At 36.1% G+C, this 21516-nt stretch overlaps 2 protein-coding genes across 4 annotated transcripts in view; one reads left to right on the forward strand and one right to left on the reverse strand.

Moving 5' to 3' along the window:
- Nucleotides 1-640: 640 nt before the first annotated feature.
- cep44.L (centrosomal protein 44kDa L homeolog) lies at nucleotides 641-17089 on the reverse strand. 2 transcript variants are annotated; one of them, XM_018229855.2, is made up of 11 exons: nucleotides 16981-17089; nucleotides 13504-13636; nucleotides 12485-12632; nucleotides 10215-10361; nucleotides 8738-8839; nucleotides 6468-6629; nucleotides 5743-5955; nucleotides 4784-4865; nucleotides 1683-1810; nucleotides 1508-1545; nucleotides 641-807 (listed from the first exon to the last, which is right to left on the reverse strand). In XM_018229855.2, exons 2-11 carry the CDS (start codon nucleotides 13590-13592, stop codon nucleotides 762-764), a joined length of 1155 nt encoding a protein of 384 aa, XP_018085344.1. In that variant the 5' UTR covers nucleotides 13593-13636; nucleotides 16981-17089; the 3' UTR covers nucleotides 641-761.
- Nucleotides 16669-21516, forward strand: part of fbxo8.L (F-box protein 8 L homeolog) — a 44654-nt gene continuing 39806 nt past the window's right edge. Inside the window, exon 1 of one of the 2 annotated variants that reach the window (XM_018245727.2) lies at nucleotides 16669-16846. The gene's annotated coding sequence lies outside the window, so the exon portion shown is untranslated. Of the gene's footprint in view, nucleotides 16847-17173; nucleotides 17280-21516 lie in introns of those variants that run through there. The other variant, NM_001092821.1, reaches the window with a different exon arrangement.

Genomic DNA, 21516 nt, shown 5'->3' on the forward strand with positions numbered 1-21516 from the left:
TACTTCATTTGACATCAATTTATTTATTCACATTATCCTTATTAATATGGGATGAGAAATTAATTACTACTCATTAGCACTGCACTTTAGATTAATTTACCTCTACTAATTATTATGAGGAATTTTTAATGAATTATAATGTGTATAGAAATATTACAATCAATTTTTAATCACTGGTAGTATCTGAGGCACTTTTAATAGGAATTAATTCATTTATATTAATTAATTCTTAAATAATTGCACTGCACTTTGCAAATATAATTTAGTGATAAGTCTAATTAGACTGATAACCACTAAGGTGGGGTCATTAGTGCTGGTAAAGATAGTAACTTTCAATTGACATTGTAATAACTTGATTTAAGCGGGTACTTTTTCCTCTTTAAATTGTTATTTTAAATAAATAAAATTCTAGGTCAGTAAATTGACATCCGTGGTGAGCAATTATTTGAAGGCATAAGTTAATTTTATATGTATCTGACTGTATATACATATCTACGTTTGTGTGTTATTACTACACACACACACTTTCAACAGGCACAGTGGTCAAATAAAAATGGAATATGTAAAATTATAGGCATCATGAAACTGACCCTTGTCAGATATAAATATTTTAAAATAATAAAATGTATACCCAAATGCCTTTTTTTTTTTAACAAAAATAATTTATTAAATGTAGTTTATCCACTGCTCTGTTACATTTTATTGTACAACTGTATAATTATTACTATTTAAAAAAAAAAAAAATATCCAGGGATACATTTTTATGTATTATTTGAACATTTCAAAAGCTTTGATGTTTCTTCCATCCTGAAAAAAATGAAACATATAAAATTAGGAGAGATTTTAAAAGCAGCTTAAACGTGGGAACAACGTTACTTCATTGAAAAGCTTTTAAACATGCAAAAACAGCTTGTCTTATCATTCTCACTTGAAAATGTCCAATGCCCAAGTATATCCAATTGCCCTAACAGTGTTACAAACATGTCAAGAACCCTTGCAGGTTTTTGTTGTGTTTTTGTATGGTACCTACTCTCTGGAAACCCATTACCCAAAAAGTAACATATGTCACTGATACTGTCCCATTAAAAAAAAATGTGTTGTTTCTTATTGATTTGGCTCGTCTTTAATAATAAAACACCATTTATCAAAATCTGAGCAGCATCCCACAGCAACCAATCACAATTTTGCTTTCATTATTCTACATGTAGCTACCCGACAAAAAGCTAATCACTAATTAGTTCATAGTATTACTGGCCAAGTTCGAAAATTGGCCAGTGTTGATTAATTGTCTTCAGTAGTTGACAACTAAGCTAGAATAAATCCAGGTTGATTGCAAAACAATGGATCGTAATGTTTACATTATTTTATATTTTAGTACTTAGGTATACTGTACATACATAAACACATGTATGAGTAAACTGTTAAACAGCTTGATTTTGAATACACAGAAAGTAAAAAAGTATGTAGTGAAGCAGAAAAATAAGATTTTTTTTTTATCAGTACTTACATTTTAGTTATTCTTTCCATTCTTTGCTTTGTAGTTTCCTGCAAGCACATATATTTAAATTTTGCTTTGCACGTTAGATGTACTGTACTTTATCAAACACTTTCCTTTTCAAGGGCTTCCCTGTTCTTTTGACCCCACAATGGAATTCAGTAAATCATTTGCCAGTTTTACTTACATTTGAATCTTCTGTCAAGCTGCTATAATTAATGTCAATAGCAATGGGAGATGTGTCTGCAGATAACACAGAACTGTATCCAGACGACTGATGATGACTCTCTGGAATATCTGCCTTTGTCTTTAAATCTGTGGAAAAAAAAAAAAATGTACAGTTGAATTTAACCTTTGCCTCCTCTTTGCTTAGAGAGCCATCATGCAGCTCGATTTACTATACACAGATATTGCAAACAATGTTCAGAGACAAAATGACAAAACTTTTTAATGCTGCTCTCATGATTCAGTCTGTGAAACAAGGTACATAGAAGTGAAAAATTGTATAAATGGACATCACAGTGACACTTATGTATGGTTTACAGCTCCCTGTCATAGGCTGTCTAGTGTTAACTGGTAATTATTTTTATCATGTTATAGCTATACTATTAGTAGTGTGCAGTACTGTCTGCTTAGCAGTCAGGCACAATGAGTTCCTGTACAAAGTGACATTAAATCTAAATAATTAAAAACACATTTTACAAATGAGAAAATACCCATGCGTCGGACTCTACCAAGAGATACCTTTTTATAAAAATAATTTGGTAAGCTCTTTTTTAAAAGTAATTCATAGATAATGTAAAATTGCGGAGTATTTTGCAGTTTACATTATATTTGTTTCTTAGCGTTTGTGACAGTTTTTACACTGCTAACATCATGAATATATAAGGGTAGACCGAGTTGTGACAGACAGAAGTCACTGCTATTTGCCTGTGCTACCTACTTAAATAAAAATTATAAGAAAATCATCTGTTTACTTTATGGTGTTTAAATTTTAATTTTTAAAGGTTGTTTTTAAATATATTGTTTAGAAATACATTATATTTAATTTTATTTTATTACTCCGGACGGAGTTAAAATGGGGTTTTCACCTTTAAATTAACTTTTACCATTATGTAGAGAGTGATATTCTGCAACAATTTGCAATTGGTTTTCATTTTTTATTATTAGTGGTTTTTGAATGCTTTAGCTTTATTTTCAGCGGCTTTCCAGTTTGCATTCTCAGCAACCTGCTTGCTAGAGTTCAATTACTGTAGCAACCATGCATTGATTTGAATAAGACTGCAATATTAATAGGAAAGAGCCTGAATAGAAAGAGGAGTAATAAAAAGTAGCAATAATTATACATTTGTAGCCTTACAGAGCATTTGCTTTTAGATGGGGTCAGTGACCCCCATATGAAAGCTGGAAAGAGGGAGAAGAAGGCAATAAATAATTCAAAAATTATTTAAAAAAAACAATGAAGGCAGATTGATATGTTGCATAGATGTAACAGTTCTAAAACATATTAAACATACTAATGGACTGTAATGGACTAATGAACACATTTTCTACTATGCTGTTTGCCAGGGCATTTCTTAATAGACTTACTAAATACTTCATTACCGTAATGCATAAATTACAATGTGTAAGTAATACAAGCATGAAGAAAAGCATTGTCAATTTACAGGAAGAAATACACTATTCTAAGAATAATACTTAAGTGTAAGATACACACACACACACACACACACAATTGCAGGTTATATATACACACACACACAAAGTTGTTCAGGTTAGTCTCACAATAATTGTACACCACTATTTTCAAATAAGGTCTCAGTTATTCAATTATGATGTCCACTGCCTTAAATAGAGAGCGTGAAAATGTGTACCATTTTGTAAACATTACAAATAATGTTTTGATGCTCGAGACTATTAACGGACATGCCAATACCACAAGTAGTTGACAAAGATATAACGAGATGAAACACGGGATCCTATTAATCCAGGGATTTAAAACTTGAGGCCTTATTTCTCCAAGAAATAAACTGGAGAGCCCAGTGGTGTTACATGTAGGCTAAAATAAGAGAGTACCTTTAATATTTCATCTTGCACTCAATTCATTTAAGTTGGAGTGCCGACACACAGCTGATTTTATATATATATATATATATATATATATATATATATATATATATATATATATATATATATATATATATATATATATATATATATATATATCTATATATCTATATATCTATATATCTATATATCTATATATATATATATATATATAGTGAATAAAGTACCCCCTCTTGTAAAATATAAGGATATTATAAGTTACCGAGGAGTTTCATGACCATATAAAAACACGAGGCCGAAGGCCGAGTGTTTTTATACAGGTCATGGAACTCCGAGGTAACTTCTAATATCATCATATTTTGCAACTGGGGGTACTTTATTAATTATAATCACACGTTTCAGTGAGTCATGTGACAGAAATGACATCAGAACTCACCGTTTATACATGATGACATCAGAACTCACCGTTTATAAGGATATAATTTACAAGATATTCATAGCTTTTGTGTATTATATATATATATATATATATATATATATATCGCTATCTATATATCTTTGTGTCGGCAGTCCAACTTAAGTAATTGGGAACTATTTGAATGCTATAAAATTTTCAGTCAAGGTATTTTGAGACTTATTTTAAGTCAACACTAGATGGCAGTAGAACTACACACTGTTATGAGTAAGAAAGATATCTAAGGATTCAACAATAATTTTATTACATAACCAGAAACACAAAATACTGCAACTGCTTAACACTGCAGTAAAAGTTATCTTTATATAAGGATTTGCAGTATTTCACATTTATATGGTTAAAGATAGTGGCAATGAAAAATTTCTAACAAATAAAAAAAAAAGTACAAAATTGACGATTTATCCATTTGCTATAAGTAATGAATTATTCTGTCTACGATACCATTTTGCTGAAGATCTGAATATGAAAATATTGTGAAAAACAATTACTAAAAATCATTTATAACTAGACGGCTCATTCTCCTGCAGTTTTTTTGTCAACAAAAAGACATCTTGGTAATAAGCTTCCATTACTTGCTTACCTTGCACCTACTCAGATTTTTTTTTTTTTTTGTAGGATCCGCATTTCGATTTCATTCATATCTTAAAAATTTAAATACTCTTTTGGTTAAGGAAGGCCTGTGGTTATAAGAGGGGATTATGCTTATTACGTTTTTTTAATGTAAGCGTTTTACTATAACAACTCACTTGAACAGATCTCATTGGTCATTCTGCTGGAAGTACGTTGTTCACTAATACAGGCAAACTCGGAAGGCACCGAGAAGTCAGTCTGTAAAAATAATAGCAAAGGATTAAACAGTATCTATTTAGCCAACAATTACTATAATCCTGCTGTTTTAAGTAAGAACTGTAAATTCTTCTATTTAACAGGTTTCTGTCATACTGAAAAGAACAGGTTATCCCTACCAATACAAGAGGCACCATCTAACTCCTGACAAATAGAAAGTGATTTAAATTCAAATACCCCGGAAATGTGCATCAAAATGAAGTGGGATTTGTAAGACCCTTGATAGTATGGTGTTGAGTCAGTGCCACAGTTTGTTTTGCTTGAGGTTATGAATAGGTACTGTGTCTCTGTTAGCCAATGTTTTTTTTTTAAAGACCGAAAAGAGAAGTGAGAAATTTGTACAAGTGCCGTCATTTGATGTGGGCAAACCATTTGCAATGGTTCAGAAAAACTGACGAACAACTGAGGGCAGTCACAGCCCATATTTTACTATGCCCCCTATAGACGTCTTACACACCTGGCCAGGGGGAATTTACAAGGTTCTGACGGTCCTTCTAATGGCAGTAACATAAAGCTGGGAACTTAGTGAATTTGCAAATGAGCAAGATTTATTGCAATTACGGCGGCACTAGTCCAACAAGTTTTGGGACAATGATGACTTTTTAAATAAAAACTTCACATCATACTGCAGAGCTTATTACCTAATCTATATACAAACATATAGAGTGCCTACACCTGCAAGCATAGCACTGTCAAATAATCATGAATAGAGTGAATTAGTACACACTCAGGAATCCCCTGTGCTTGGTAGGGCCTGTAAATGGGGAAAATGGTCAGTGGTTTGCCCATTCAGTTATTCATAAATGCTCAGTGCCAAAACTGAGGGCCTGAATATTGATCTATTAAACAAAATAATCACCTTTTTTGATTGCAACAATCCTTCAGTTTCCAAAAGGAGGACTCGGCTGAGGAGGTTATTCCAGTCTGTCTCATCAATAATAATTTTTCCTTTCATACTTGTCTCTAAAGATTGCAGTCTCTGCTCCACACAATCAAGCCTTTGGAGCTTCTCCTGACATTCAGCAAGTTGTTTCCTTAGTAATTCAATCTGTTCTGAATTGGGAGTCGTCTCCTGCAAAAAAAAAAAAAAATTACTTCACATTACAAATTGTAACAGAGTTTGACAATGAAACATAATTTTGTTAATCTATATGCCTCTTTGTGCCGATAAAGTGTGTAAGCAGGAAACTTTAAATAACATACAGAATGCTTGGGACCTGAGGCTTTCCGGATAACGGATCTTCATACCTTAAGTCTACTAGAAAATCTCTTGAACATTAAATAAACCCAATAGGCTGGTTTTGATTGCAATAAGGATTAATTATATCTTAGTACAAACTACTGTTTTATTACTACAGAGAAAAAGGAAATGATGTTTAAAACCTTGGATTATTTTGATAAAATGGGAGAGAGCCTTTCCGTGATTCGGAGCTTTATGCATAATGGATTTCCGGCTATTGAATCCTATACCTGTACAATGTGTAAGCAGGAAACTTTAAATAATGTACAATGCATTGTAGTGAATGCTTAGGTTAAAAGAATGTCGAGTAAAAAGATTAAGGAAAATATTACTAAAATATTTACCGCTGTTTCAAATGGACTTTCCATTTCATGTTCCAAATGACTGCCCCCTTCAGAATCTGATGTGGGTTCTTCTTCCTCTATGTCTTCCACAAGTGCTGAGCTATAACATTTGGTTGGCAACAGAAATTCACTGCCTGCATGACGCTCAACAAGTGGCTTTTTCTAAAGCATAAGTTAAACACAATGTATAAATAAACAGCTAACGTTTTCATTTTAAATTCTATTTGTCCCCAACATTTTAAAATAGGATTAAACAAACTCACTCAAGGGTTTTCAGTGTAATCTTGTCACAAATCTCAGCAATACCTTTTATATACTCAAATGCTGACACAAACCTGCCTATATATGAATTTCAGAATGCCCGATACAGCACTAATTCATCTTATTTACAGCAAAGGCTCAAAAAAAAAAAAAAAAAAAAAAAAAAAAAAAATCAAAACTTCCTGTACACAAAAAACAACAGCTTTCTTTATGAAGTCTGGACAACTTATGATAAGGTCATTTTGAAGTTATTACAATGAGTAAGGTTGAGAAAATTAAGGAAAATAAATAAACTCTGTAGTTTTATAGGAACAATCTCCAATACTATTAAACATTATCAGGGATGTCCACATTTTATCAGCACATCAGTAAAGGTGTCCTTTTCTTTAAAGGTTTATGGGTGAGAAACTCATATGTCATCATATTAAATAATTGTTTAAAGCGCGTGGCACATTTTATACAAACTCAATAACTATGTGGCAGTGCAACAAAAATAATAAAACTCTATACATTTATGAACATACCCTCAAGGGTTCACAATGGTGTAATTTATAAAAAAAAATAATCAGCCAACTGCAAATATACGGTTAAATTAATTATTTAGTGATTATGCTTATGAGAACCGCATGAAAGAACAACATCATGGGAAAAAATCTTATTAGTCTTCCACCTCACCCTTTAATACTGGCATCATATAAAGTCAAATCTAAGCATGGCTGTATAGTACAGGCAGTTGCAAAGATATGTGATCATCGTGAATAAGCAATTGTCTAAACTGCATCACACACACAAATTATGCAACAAACAATTGTTGGCACAGATAATTTAGAGGTCCATTTATCAAAGGTCGAATTAAGAATTCATGTGAATTTTTTTTTTACTCTAATAAATTTGAATATACTCACAATTCGGCTGGTATTTAAGAAATAAATTGAACATCTAAAACTAATATTAGCAACCCGTAAAAGTCAAATCAAATTAGACTAAACTCGAATCAAGTTTTTTCTCAGAAAAAACTTGAATGTCAGGAACGTTATTAACGTCTTCAAATTGGTCACTGGAACTCTCCCATTGACTTCTACATGAACTCGGCAGGTTTAAGGTGGCGAAAAGTCGAATTCGGATTGTTCCCAGGATCCAGGTATGATAAAATCTCGAATTTGAATTTGGATTATTGCCAACTCGAATTTGTGAGTTTTGACCAATAATGCAACTCGAAAATTTTAACCTTAAAGGTGTGGTTCACCTTCAGGTTAACTTTTAGTGTTATAGAGTGGTCAATTCTAAGCAACTTTTCAATCTTTTTTATAGTTTATGAATTATTCGATAAAAAAAATTTCCAAAGGGGGTCACTGACCCCATATAAAAACAAATGCTATGTAAAGCTACAAATTTATTGTTATTGCTACTTTTTATTACTCATCTTTCTGTTCGGACCCTCCCCTATTAATATTCCATATTGTCTTTCAAATCAATGCATGGTTGCTGGGGTAATTTGGACCCTAGCAACCAGATTGCTGACACAGCAAACTGGATAGCTGCCAAATACAAAGCCAAATGACTCAAAAACCACAAATAATAAAAATTGAAAACCAATTACAAATTGTCTATCGCTCCTTACATCATACTAAATGTTAACTCAAAGGTGAACAACCCCTTTTATAAATCAACACCCTTAGTGTAATCATTAGTGATATTTGGGCCGGCACAAACTGTTACTTTGTAACATTTATTTATCTCTGCACCCCACGCATGCACACACTGGTGAAATTATAGGTGGCACCTTCAACATATTATGTATGTTTGTGTGAGTTTGTGTATTAGTTCTTGGTGAACAAGACCTATAAACCTAACCTAAAGTTTAAAAAAGCAATTGCAGGAAAGTAATTGGTTGTGGTATACTATTTGAATATGCCAAGTTTTGTAGAGGTGAATGTTCCATTTAATTCTTGTTTTCTGAACAATTTGATAAACCAAGGGAAGCAAAGATAGGATTCTCAATCACTCACCTGGGTTGTTTTCACTGATGGTTGAACAGACACGTCTTCGGGATAAAAAACTTCACACTGATCTTTAGCAGAAACAACTTTCTTAACCAGTTGGGACTTGACCTTTTAAAAATAAGAATTTAATATGAAATGTCATTTTGTTGTTGTATAAACAGGTCACCAGATAAATACTGAAATCTTAAACGAAAAAAAAAAAAAAAGTATTTGAAGCACAGAGGTGATACATACATAAAAATGCCAGTTGTGTCCAGTACAATATAAAGTATAAAGTGACGCAGACATCTCTAGACCAAGCAAAGCACTAACTGCATATTTTTTGAATATCAACACAGCATCATACAGGAAGGTTACTACAGATTTGGAGTCTAGAATACCTGAATTATTTCTGTAATTTAAAGCACAATTTCTTAATTATTTTAGGAAAAAATTAACAATTCAATAGGATTGCTTTGCCATCAACAGATTTATGCTAGCACTGTTACCATCAACTACACTGTAGCATTTTATTTTGTGAAATATAATATATATTACCCTGTGAGCCCCCTGACATGGATAGATTCTGTTCTCAAGTTAGCCTTGGTCACACTGGCCTTGAGGCAGAACCACCGTCTTGGCTATAAGAGCCTTTTCTTTTTTTTTCTGTGCAGATCAATATCTCTTTATGATGTCATACATTCCCAATTCTATAAAACTCGGATTCCTTTGTTCACGGTTCTGACTCTTGGTGAGTTCAGAATCCATGGAGCTTGTGTCAAATAAATGTCATCTATCCACCTCAAGTGATGTCCAGTTCCTGAATATCCACAACCTAGGTTGCTCTGTGCAGACCTTAACACTTCTCTATCCACTCAGTTAGAGCGGTCTCCAGTATATTTCTTGCAAATTTTTTTAAATTATTATAGCTACTCTAAATACGATGAAGTACTATAACGCACATGGACCCATCCTGGAGTGAATAAAGGATACCTGGAAAAGTCTAAACATAGTGAAATGGCACTATGCAAAAAGTACCACAAGCCAGTTCCTTTTTTATAGAAGAGAAGACTCTGGGTAGAGGGTCAGTTATTATACAAATTATATTTTATACAAACAAATTGGCACGCCTGGTTCTTTAAAGGAAATGGTGTTAACAGACGTAACAAATTAAATAAAATTGTATAATTAAATTCAATATGTATAATGTACACCACTTCCCTAGACATAATAATAATTTTCCCTTTGCAAAACGTGGGGTATTCAAACTTTGGCCAATATAATAAAATTAAGCGTAAATTTCACAAGCTGACCATAGACACAGAGATACCATCGTTCGAAACAAAGGTTTGTACAGAAACTGTCAATCCTTTGTAGAGAGTCAGGATTTCTGGTGACATGGAAAGAGTGTGCGCTAATATTTCTAGGCAAAATGAGCACCTCCCCCCCCCAACACAACATTTAGCAAGAGTATCCTGTTATTTAAACAAAATAAAACCTGTACCTTGTTCTGGCCGGTGATTTCTTTGTGTTTTTTCACAACGCAGTCAACAATGTCACAGATTATCTGTATCTTCCTTTCAGAAAATGCACATTGCAGAAACTGCTGCTTTGTTAATATTGGTTTATAATTAAAAACATCTCTAAGAACCTAGAGAAGAAAAAAAAACATAAGCAAGACACAGTATTTTACATTAGTGCACTATGTTTAGATTTATAACATTCTACCTCTTCATTAGTTACAGAAATAAATGCAATACTAGAAATTCCATTTTGGAATTGAAAAATGATATTTTAACCTGAATTTACTGGACTGTAAAAAAAATTGTTCCTGATAGATATACTTACTGTTCAGAATACTAAGTATGAAGATCAGCCTTTACAACAGAGGCTTCTGTTAATGGGTGTTATAATGTAATAACAGCCAGTTTTCCCTGGTCTAGTCACCCCTAACAAAAAGTCTGCTGTTATAACTGCAGGAAAAGCAGGAAAAAATGGCTACTTTTTATGTCTGGCTAGTGCACTCTTTTTTTTTTTTTTGAAAAAAATCTTTATTTGATTTTTGTTAGTTGCTCAACCTAACTTTTTTTGCAGTTGCAAACAACACATGTATGCTGTGAGTCACTGATTGATTAAACACGCTCTAACTGGCTGCTTCAGGTATCTCAGCAATTTGAAAAGCATTACTGATCAACAGCATAGATGAGTTGTTAGCAGTAAGAAAATGTTACATTGACACGGCATACTAATAAATCATTACTATCAGAAATAAGAAAAGTGAACTTTTATAATAACAAAAAAATCTCCTTTATATGCTTTCCATCCACATGCTACTCTGTATCTGATAATATTTAGTCTCCGACTACAAGAGGCAAGGATAGATATTTAACAATGTTTAATATGTAACAACATTTAAATCATCTGGAATTCTGCTAGGTCAGATTATGGTTAGCCTAACCTCCCCCTATATGTTTGAATGTACTTAAAATTTAGGATACAAAAAAACTCTAAATCAGAAAGATCTGGCTAGTACAGCCAATTTGTCATGTTAAGTAGTAAAGAAGGATTTAAAAAATACTAGCAAGGGTAGTCTATGCTGGGGTTTACCGGTGTATTTTGGGCAGAGAGCCCCGGGTGCACTGCCTGGCTACAGCTACAGAAGCAGTGACACAGTTCCAGAGTGTGTTCCCTTCCCATACTGAAGCTATTTCATTTTTACATTTTACATCTCCTCTTACCGTTTTCCTTAATCACCCACTCTGTGTATCCTCCATTCCCCCTTACTGGACTGTAAATGAACTACTGTTAATAGTATGGCCTTATTTTTCAGGAAACTAAGAGATGAGTATGAAGATTAGCCTTCACAGCTGAGGCTGCAATTAATGGGTGTGATAATATAGTAACAGGCCAAAGTTTTCCCTGGTCTAGCTGCTCCTTCTGCCCTGTGCTCTTCTCTATGGTTTTTCCTTTTTTTACCTTTTATTTTCATATCTACTTTTTTAAGCTTTCCATTCTCCTTTCTCTTTCCTACTGTGGTTTCCTCCTCCATTTCATATGTGTTTTCCTTTCTCCTGCTTTATTCCCTTCTTTGTGTCATTTTGATTTTTCTTTTGTTTTTTGCTTTTGCCTTTCCCCCCCCAACATTCTGTTACCCCCCTCCTCATGTTATCTATATTGTGCCTCAACAGGCCACTCTACCTATAGAGCGCATTGTATATATAGACCGAAGCAACTTATTATCAGTGTTCTTTTCTCCAGCCGAATAGAGAAAAATCAGAAAACGCTGATAAAGAGCTGTTTCAGTCTCTGGCTTTTAAAATCTGTAAAAATCACTGGAACAGAGCTGCATTTTAAGAACTATGGGTGTGTTTTGGCTGAACATTTGGGTGTTTTTTTCTCAGCAGCTGTTTACGTTGGACTAAATCTCTGTACATAACGGCTGAAAACTTGGTATTGGAGGGTCTGCTGAGGGTTTAAAATTTAATCTCTTGCAGACTCTCCAATCTGCACACAGAAGGCTGTGGTGACCCAGCAACAATCCATGATCATCAACTCGGATTCAACACCAACAACCCCTTAAAGAAACAGCAACACCAAAAAATTTAAGTGTATCAAAGTAATTCAAATATATTGTACTGCTGCCTTGCACTTGTAAAAGTTCTGGGTTTGCTTTAAGTATTAATTCAGTATTAATCCAAATACCATCATTAAAAAAATTTTTGATTATAGATCCTATGCTTGTAGCACAGTGACTGATCTCAGAACACAATTTACCTTATAGACTGCTTCAATAAATCTCAAATCACTCTTAGTTGTGAGCTCTATACCAAAAGATATCAAAATCTCTGCAATGCTTGTGGAATAGCACGTGAATGTGTAACTGATGATAGGCAAGGATGCAGAAGGATCTCCTTTAATCAATCTGTGGAATTAAAAAAAAAATCATTTATCTTTAGTATCTCGTTGCCAATATTTAGAAATACAGGTATCTGACCTGTTGTCCAGAATACTCAGCTGAGATTTCCACAATTTGGATGATTACAAGTTAAGTCTACTAAAAGTAATTAAAACATTAATTAACAAGATTGTTTGCCTCCAATAAGAATTAAATATATCTTAGGAATCAAGTACAAGGCACCTTTTTATTATTACTTAGAAAAAAGAAATTTTTTTATAAAAATTTGAATAATTTGATTAAATGGAAGATAGCTTTCCCATAATACAGAGCTTTTTGGAGAACAGGTTTCCAGATAATGGTTTCTATGCCTGCATCTGGCTGCAATGTGGGCCAAAACATTGGGCACACAGTGATGTATAAATAAACTTTGAAGATTGCCAAGATACAGTGTGCTGATCTATTTGAAAGTTTATATGACACTTTAAAGAGCACCTGTTGGGTTCTATATGTTATCCCCAAACCAGCGATACGTTACCCGCACCGGTAGGGAGCTCTCGGTGTAAACAGCCATGTCCGGTCATTCGCATGTGCATAACGAGCAATTCAGGGCAGCTGTTCATTATGCGCAGACATGGCTGTTTGCACCGAGAGCTCCCTCTCGGTGCGGGTAGAGTAAGCGCTGGTGGCGGGCATTTTTTTTTTTTTTTTTAAAAACTACTGTTATCCCCAACAGGAATGCAGGCTCTACCTTTGGTTTGGGATAACATTTTTACCCAACAGGTTTTGTTTAAGCTGTTTATTTACATATAGAAGTGACCTGTAGAGAGCATAAATGTATTTCTGTGATTAAAAACAGTTGCACAAATCTTTTTTTGGGAAGGAAAGGAAATCTTACCCTGTGTAGTCCACATCCCTAGGGTAATTAAGTGTTCTTAATCTTTGTTCTAACTTTCGAATACAGCCTTTTACATCCCCAGTTGCCATGGTTTTCCCAGACCTTCTGCTCAGTATATGAATGACAAGTCAACCTAAGAAAAAGTATATAGTATATATGATTATTGTTGTTATTAACGCCAACATATTCCACAACGGTGTACAATAAATGTGTGTATACATTAAACAAGAAAACATAACAAAACAACCAATAACCAATATTAGAGGTAAACATGGGGCCCTGCCCATTCTCTGTTTCTGCTATTGGCAGAAATATTTATTCCATCGCCTGCTGTCACAACAGGACTGAGAGAGGTGCCCCTACTAAATACAGGGCTACATATGGGTATATTCCCACTGTGAGATGAGCCAAGGTTTATGGAATCAGTAATCTCCTTAGATACACTTGTATTTTGCTCTGTTACATTCCTTGTACCTGATGGATACTTAGCAGAGGGCTGGCACATGGGGAATTCATTCCAGCCAAGGGGGTCATTTATAAACACTGGGCAAATATCCCATAGCAACCAATCGGTTATTAGCTTTTTTCAGTCAGCTGCAGGTTGAATATTGAAAGAAACACTTTGATTGGTTGCCATGGGTAACATTTGTCAAGGGTTTTATAAATGAACCCCGGTGTCTTAGTGGGACTCTGGTTCAGGACAAACACAGTGCACAAAGTAAACCTGTCTCTTTCAGGAGTAATTATGAGGCTTTCACACTGCTTCATGCTAAAACACCATATCCAATCTGCTGAATAACCCTTAAGCCACCAGAGACAAACAAAACAACAAAGACAGTAGTACAAAGTATATGTGGCAGAGGGTAAAAACCCTTTCCTATCATACACATTGGTATCTGGGCATCTCCATAACAAACCATTGAAAACTAAAATCTGCAACTAGAACATAAAAATGTGTAAAAGCAAAGACAAGTCCACTATAAAGCCAGATTCAATTGATGAGAATCCATAAGGCTGGGGCAATGCAAGTACCAGATAGAGGGAACGATTCACTAAAGGCTGTTATTCCTTAACGCACTGTTTTCTGCGTTATTTAAGACGCTGTATTTAAGGAACGATTCATCAAAGTATTTTCACATGCGCTAATAGACATATCGCAAGCGTTAATTCTACATTTCTGCACAATGGTATTCTAATCGCTTTGCGATACTTATAGGATAGAATTAATCCTAACGCATTATTCCCTAACATCTTTTAAGCGATAAAAGCATAAAATAGTGCGATAATTCCTGTGAAATTTAAAGGGGTTGTTCACCTCTGAGATAACTTTTAGTATGATGTACAGAGTGATATTCTGAGACAATTTGCAATTTGCATTCATACTTTATTGTTGAAGGTTTTTGAGTTATTTAGCTTTTTATTCAGCAGCTCTTCAATTTGCATTTTAACCAAACGGGTAACTAGGGTCCACATAACCGGATCAACCATGCATTGATTTGAATAAGAGACTGCAATATGAATAGGAGAGAGTCAGAATAGAAAGATCAGTAATAAAAAGGAACAATACATTTGTAGTTTTACAGAGAATTCGTTTTTTGGAAGGGAGTCAGCGATGCCCATTTGAGTCAGAAGAAAAACGCAAATAACTATAAAAATAATGAAAACCAATTGAAAAGATCCTTAGAATTGGCCATTCTAAAACAATAAAAGTTACCTTAAAGGTGAACCACCCCTTTTACACCTCCTAGGAGTAGGCCTCCAACATCAGATGGATTACTAGAGGAAGATGTAGTGAGGGGCTGTTGGGTAGCAATTAAAGACCTTTGTGAGGAACTGGAGCCTTACCACTAACACATTTTCATGATACCTTGGGCAGGTCCAGAATACAATGTGCTATGGAATTATATTAAGTTTCCCAGGGAAAGGAATGAATAGAAAAGTGTAAAAAGAGTCTTCTACTCTGCCAGTGGTATCCCGAATGTCTTAGGTGCCAACTTGCTCTAATAACGTGTCACAATATCAAATACCCTAAAATATCACACCAAATAACGCACAAAATAACACCCTAAAATATCACACAAAATATCGCATGCTATAAAATACCGCACATAATTCAGCTAAAATGAACGTCAAAATATCACTTCTTAAAGGAACAGTAACGTCAAAAAATAAAAGTGTTTTAAAGTAATGAAAATATAATGCAGTGTTGCCCTGCACTGGTAAAACTGTTGTGTTTGCTTCAGAAACACTACTATTGCTTATATAAATAAGCTGCTGTGTAGCAATGGGGGCAGCCATTCAAAGGAGAAAAAGCTCAAGTTACACAGCAGATAGCAGATAAGCTCTGTCTGTCTAATGGTGTTATCTGTTATCCATTCGTTAACCTGTGCCATATAGCCGTTTTTCAATTTCCGCCATTGCTCCACAGCAGCTTGTTTATATGAACTATAGTAGTGTTTCTGAAGCAAACACATCAGTTTTACCAGTGCAGGGCAACACTGCATTATATTTTCATTACTTTAAAACACTTAAATTTTTTTGGTGTTACTGTTAGAAGAGTAAACTTTTAGTATATCGATCTAAAGACATAAGTGATCGCATTTTTACGCCATATTATAAATAACAGTCACTTTATGGACCTTTAGTGAATGAGCCCCACATCCCTGTGCAGAGGGAACTGCCTTATCTTTCTGCAGGTGTCATTATGATTGTAATAGGGGCGCTAAGTCATGTGACATCCAAACACCCTATAAGAACAGTCATACCCGTTTATGGCAGCGAATCCTTCGTTTCTCTTTGTTTTTCACGCTTTGCTGAAGAGCTGGTACAATTTATACAGAATTATATCCCCCTCGTGTTGGAGACCTCACAGCATTCCACATTCACTCCATACAAGTTCTTTCCAACCGAACGCTAGCAGTCCTCTCCGCCTCCTGAGCTCCTCCGTCACATATAGAACTTCAATTCAGTCCACCGCTGCCTATACGAATCCTCCCGCCATTCTGCAGCCAAAAGACCGCCGCTCAGACGTAATGCGCGCCCCCGCATCATCAGTCAGGCGCTCCCGAATCAGCTGTCGGCCTATAAAACTGCGCGCTCCCGAATCAGCTGTCGGCCTACGAGCCCGCGCGCTCCCCGACACAGTGTTTATTAAATAATAAATGTAACTTCTCTGTTTGTCTCCACATCAGTAGCATGTGGCCTTAACAGCTGATCTGTTATACAAAAGGAGGTCTTAGGAATTCGAACAGAAGAGCCCTCACGACTACATACCCAGAACAACTATAAAGCGTTTTAATTTTGACATCTAAAGGAAACTGCTCCCATTTTGTTTTAAATGCAGGTAAAGACCTTGCATGTTTTGTTTTTGCTGCCCCTTTAACTGCTGTGACTACTCAAGGCCAAAGCTACAGTAATTGCGCTAGCGGCCTTTTTTCAAATTCCTTGCTAGCTGCGTCATCATACGTTCTGTCATACCCAGTTGAGCTGGAGGAGTCTGCGTAAACAGGAACAGGAAGTTCGGCTCGTACGGTAGGCATGGCAACAGCCATAGCGTCATTTCTGAAAGCGTAGAAGCTATAGCAGTACTACACTCGAGCGCACAGCGAACAAGTTTGTCCCGTCTGCCTTCTTGTAGGCTGGTGACATCACGGTCACATGATTGGATGCAAGAAGAACTAGTGGGAGCTCAGGAACCAGGCAGCAGAGAGGTACAAGATAGAAGGCAGGAGGGTTGTGTGTGCACCTGTCAAGAAGATACGGCACTCAGGTTATGAGTAAGTGGGTTTCTTGTCACTTCCCTTTTTTTGGATAGCGAGGAATTGCTTTTGAAATTCATATCTTTGCAGTGTCAGCATACAGCTGGGGCTCTTCTCTAATACAGTTTTAATATTCCATGGCAACCACTTGTTAACCAGGCTGAAACGCAGAGCAAATAGATTTTATCCACCTTTTCCTCTGTTTAGGGGGAAAAATAGCTGCAGTTTAAAAATGTGTACAATATTTGTGGCAAGTCGGTGATGTTTTGAAGTACATTAGGATGTTAGCAACGATCCCACACCCATATCCGAGGCTCGCAGTCAGTACAGGGAATGAGTGCCTGTGACTCATGTAACTTTTGATTATACCATTGAGGCGATACTGGCCCATATCATGACACTTGTGCCCATATCAGGACACTTGTGCCCATATCAGGACACTTGTGCCCGTACCATGACACTTGTGCCCGTACCATGACACTTGTGCCCGTACCATGACACTTGTGCCCATGCCATGACACTTGTGCCCATGCCATGACACTTGTGCCCGTACCATGACACTTGTGCCCATGCCATGACACTTGTGCCCATGCCATGACACTTGTGCCCATGCCATGACACTTGTGCCCGTACCATGACACTAGTGCCCGTACCATGACACTAGTGCCCGTACCATGACATTAGTGCCCGTACCATGACATTAGTGCCCGTACCATGACACTAGTGCCTTTATCATGACACTTGTGCCAGTACCATGACACTTGTGCCTGTACCATGACACTAGTGCCTGTACCATGACACTTGTGCCCGCACCATGACACTTGTGCCCGCACCATGACACTTGTGCCCGCACCATGACACTTGTGCCCGTACAATGACACTAGTGCTCGTACCATGACATTAGTGCCCGTACCATGACACTAGTGCCTTTATCATGACACTTGTGCCCATGCCATGACACTTGTGCCAATATCATGACAATTGTGCCCATGCCATGACACTTGTGCCAATATCATGACAATTGTGCCCGTGCCATGACACTTGTGCCCGTACCATGACACTTGTGCCCGTACCATGACACTTGTGCCCGTACCATGACACTAGTGCCCGTACCATGACACTTGTGCCCGTATCATGACACTTGTGCCCATGCCATGACACTTGTGCCAATACCATGACACTTGTGCCCATGCCATGACACTTGTGCCCATGCCATGACACTTGTGCCCATGCCATGACACTTGTGCCCATGCCATGACACTTGTGCCCATGCCATGACACTTGTGCCCATGCCATGACACTTGTGCCCATGCCATGACACTTGTGCCCATGCCATGACACTTGTGCCCATGCCATGACACTTGTGCCCATGCCATGACACTTGTGCCCATGCCATGACACTTGTGCCCATGCCATGACACTTGTGCCAGTACCATGACACTTGTGCCCATGCTATGACATAACATACCATCCGCTGGAGCTGATTTCTTGAACAGTACAGCTTTTCAAAGCTGTTTTCTCTGCTTGCATCTGTCTGGTTCAAGCAACCAACAGCTGCCAAAAGCAGCAGTGCCAGTAATTTGTATTGGCTATATTGCTTAGAGAAAGTTTCCTTTCCTTCTTGCCCCAGAGGTATTTTATCCTGGAGCTGGAAGGATCACAATTTGCTGAAATGTTTCAACTTACTTTTCTTTTACTTTACTTTTGATTAAGCTTATTTCACATAAACTCATTCAGTTAGGCTTATGTAAAACAAGTGCATAAAACTCTCTTACACAGACATAAATGAGTAATGTGGTGAAACTATTCAAAAGGGATCCAGTTCTCAGCCTCAAAACTATAGGTTGGTTAGTCTGATGTCAGTGGTAGGAAAGTGTTTCTGGTGTTAAGGGATAAGAAACTTGACTTCATTGCAAATAACAATACTATGAGTTTATGCCAGCATGGTTTTATGTGTAATATATCTTGCCAGACTAATTTAATTTCTTTTTATGAGAAGGTAGCAGAGACCTTGACTCTGGGATGGCAGTGGATGTGATCTACTCAGACTTTGCTAAAGCCTTTGCAAAGTACCACACAGAAGGTTACTGGTTAGATTAAGGAATGTTGGCCTGGAACATAGTATTTGTACTTATAGAGACCTATAGGATAGAGAACTAGCTAAAAGATAGATTACATAGTGGTGGTAAATTGAACATTTTCTAATTTGACCAGTGTTGTTAGTGGGTTACCAAAGGGTCTGTACTTGGTCCTTTGCTTTTCAACTTGTTTATTAATGACCTAGAGGTAGTTATTGAAAGGTGTTAATCACTACAGGGGGGAGTTCCAGTTGTTAGGCTTCCCCTCTGCTTTGCTAAAATAGTGTGAGCCCTGGGTCACACTATAGTGTGAGCACAGCGCTGCCATCTTTCTGCCATTCCCAGGGATCCCTTTTGGCTGATTTGGGTTGTGCACATTGCAGTACAGTTAAAATGCTGAGCTGTACTGTGTATGAATACAGATTCTGGGGCACAAAAGAAGAAGAAATACATTATTTTGTAATCTCTAGGACACCTAAAACTAAGAATTTTAAGATTTTCATGTTTTCCCCATAGCCAGTGTACTAGAATAAACAGAGCTGACTACTTAGTAGTGGTTTATTAACCACGCTTGGATACTCATCCATGCCTTAATCCCATTTCACCTAGACTAATGCAACATGCCACTAACTGGCATCCCCTGAACCCTCATCCCCTCACCTACTTTAGCATTCATTATCATAGCTTCCCATTAAGCAAAGAATTACATAGAAAATATTTGTTTTAATTTTCAAAACTCTTCATTCATCTGCACTTACTAAATCTATACACTTGTGTCTTAATACATTCCTGATTGACTTCTCAGTCTCAGAGGTACTGTTAGGTCATACCACCCTATTGCCATTTCCCGCCATAAATCGTTTTTGCTCCTTAGTTCTGAAATTCCATACATAAATATGTCTGTAGAGAAAACTGCACCTGCCCGTGGTTGTTCCTGCGAGCACCACAGAGCGATTCTCTTCTGGCTTCTTCTGTCTTCTCGTGACTACGCATGCACATTGGAGTGAAAAGCCGAACTTTAACTAAAAATCCGTCTATTTCATTCTACTGTGCATGCGTCTGCCTCAGGAAATTTGACGAAAGAAGAATGCGGAAGAGGATCGCTCTGTGGTGCTCACTTGTATAACCCTGGGCCGGTGCAGTTTTCTGCTGATAGGAGCACTGGCATGGGGTTTAAGGTAAGTAAATACATTCACTTGGGGGTGCCTAACATTTGGCACCCCCAAGTGGTTAACGACTATCCTCCTTTAAGTTTTTTTTTGTCTGGAAACACCCAGCACTTAATCTTGAGAATAATTGTTTTTATTTATATTTTATTATTATTGTATTGCTTCCTGCATATTTTATTAATGCATTGTGTTATTGTATAGTGCTGTATATACAAGCTGTGCTATTAAAATAAATATATACAAACATACATATCTCTAGAACTGATTCCTTAACAATACTGTTAATATGTGTTTTATAAGCTAATTTTATTTCCATTGGTCTGTATCTGTATATCTCTTCTGAAACAATTATGACATCAGATTAAACAGATTAATTTGGGAAAATTCAACACAAGTGAAATAAACTGCAAAGTCATTTTCCCCCGTGTAGATAGTTGAAGATAACTGCATGTCTGTAAGATTTTGTGCAATAAACATACCTTTGTGTTAACACCATGTCTAAATGTGTTGCAGGTGTGTCTGTTTATATGTGTTGGAATTTTAATAAACTCCAGTTTTGTTTAGTCACATTTTAATTTGTTATGTAAAATAGTTTAGTCTAGCTTTAAAATAAAATGTTAAATTAAAAGAAACATAGCATCTATCTCGAAGAAAACTCCTTGCATAATATTTTGGCATTTTTATGGCATTCCATAAACATTTTTGTAATGGTTTAAATTTCCTTCCATGGTGATGTTGTGGTGTTTCATAGAGAGACTTTTTTATCTTTTTTTGTGTTCTTTTAAATGAACTTTTAGTATGATACTGAGAGTGATATTTTGAGACAATTTACAATTGTTTTTCATGTTTAATTATTTGTGGTTTTTAAGTTATTTAGCTTTTAATTCAGCAACTCTTCAGATTGCAATATGGTTGTAAGGATCCAAATTACCCTAGTAACTGCAATGATTTGAATAAGAGACTGGAATAATACATCCAACAAATTGCATGTACAAATTAGGGTTCAGA

This window comes from Xenopus laevis, chromosome 1L (genome assembly GCF_017654675.1).
Source record: "Xenopus laevis strain J_2021 chromosome 1L, Xenopus_laevis_v10.1, whole genome shotgun sequence".
NCBI classification, from domain to species: Eukaryota; Metazoa; Chordata; class Amphibia; order Anura; family Pipidae; genus Xenopus; species Xenopus laevis.

What these genes read in the sequence shown, in the direction of transcription:
- cep44.L (XM_018229855.2), bottom strand. Translation starts at nt 13,592, where the DNA reads ATGGCAACTGGGGATGTAAAAGGCTGTATTCGAAAGTTAGAACAAAGA. An exon ending in AAAGTCCATTTGAAACAGCG is followed by an intron (nt 5,956 to 6,467) that starts GTAAATATTTTA and finishes TTTTTTTTGCAG; the next exon opens with GAGACGACTCCCAATTCAGA. An exon ending in ATGGAAAGAATAACTAAAAT is followed by an intron (nt 808 to 1,507) that starts GTAAGTACTGAT and finishes CATTTTTTTCAG; the next exon opens with GATGGAAGAAACATCAAAGC.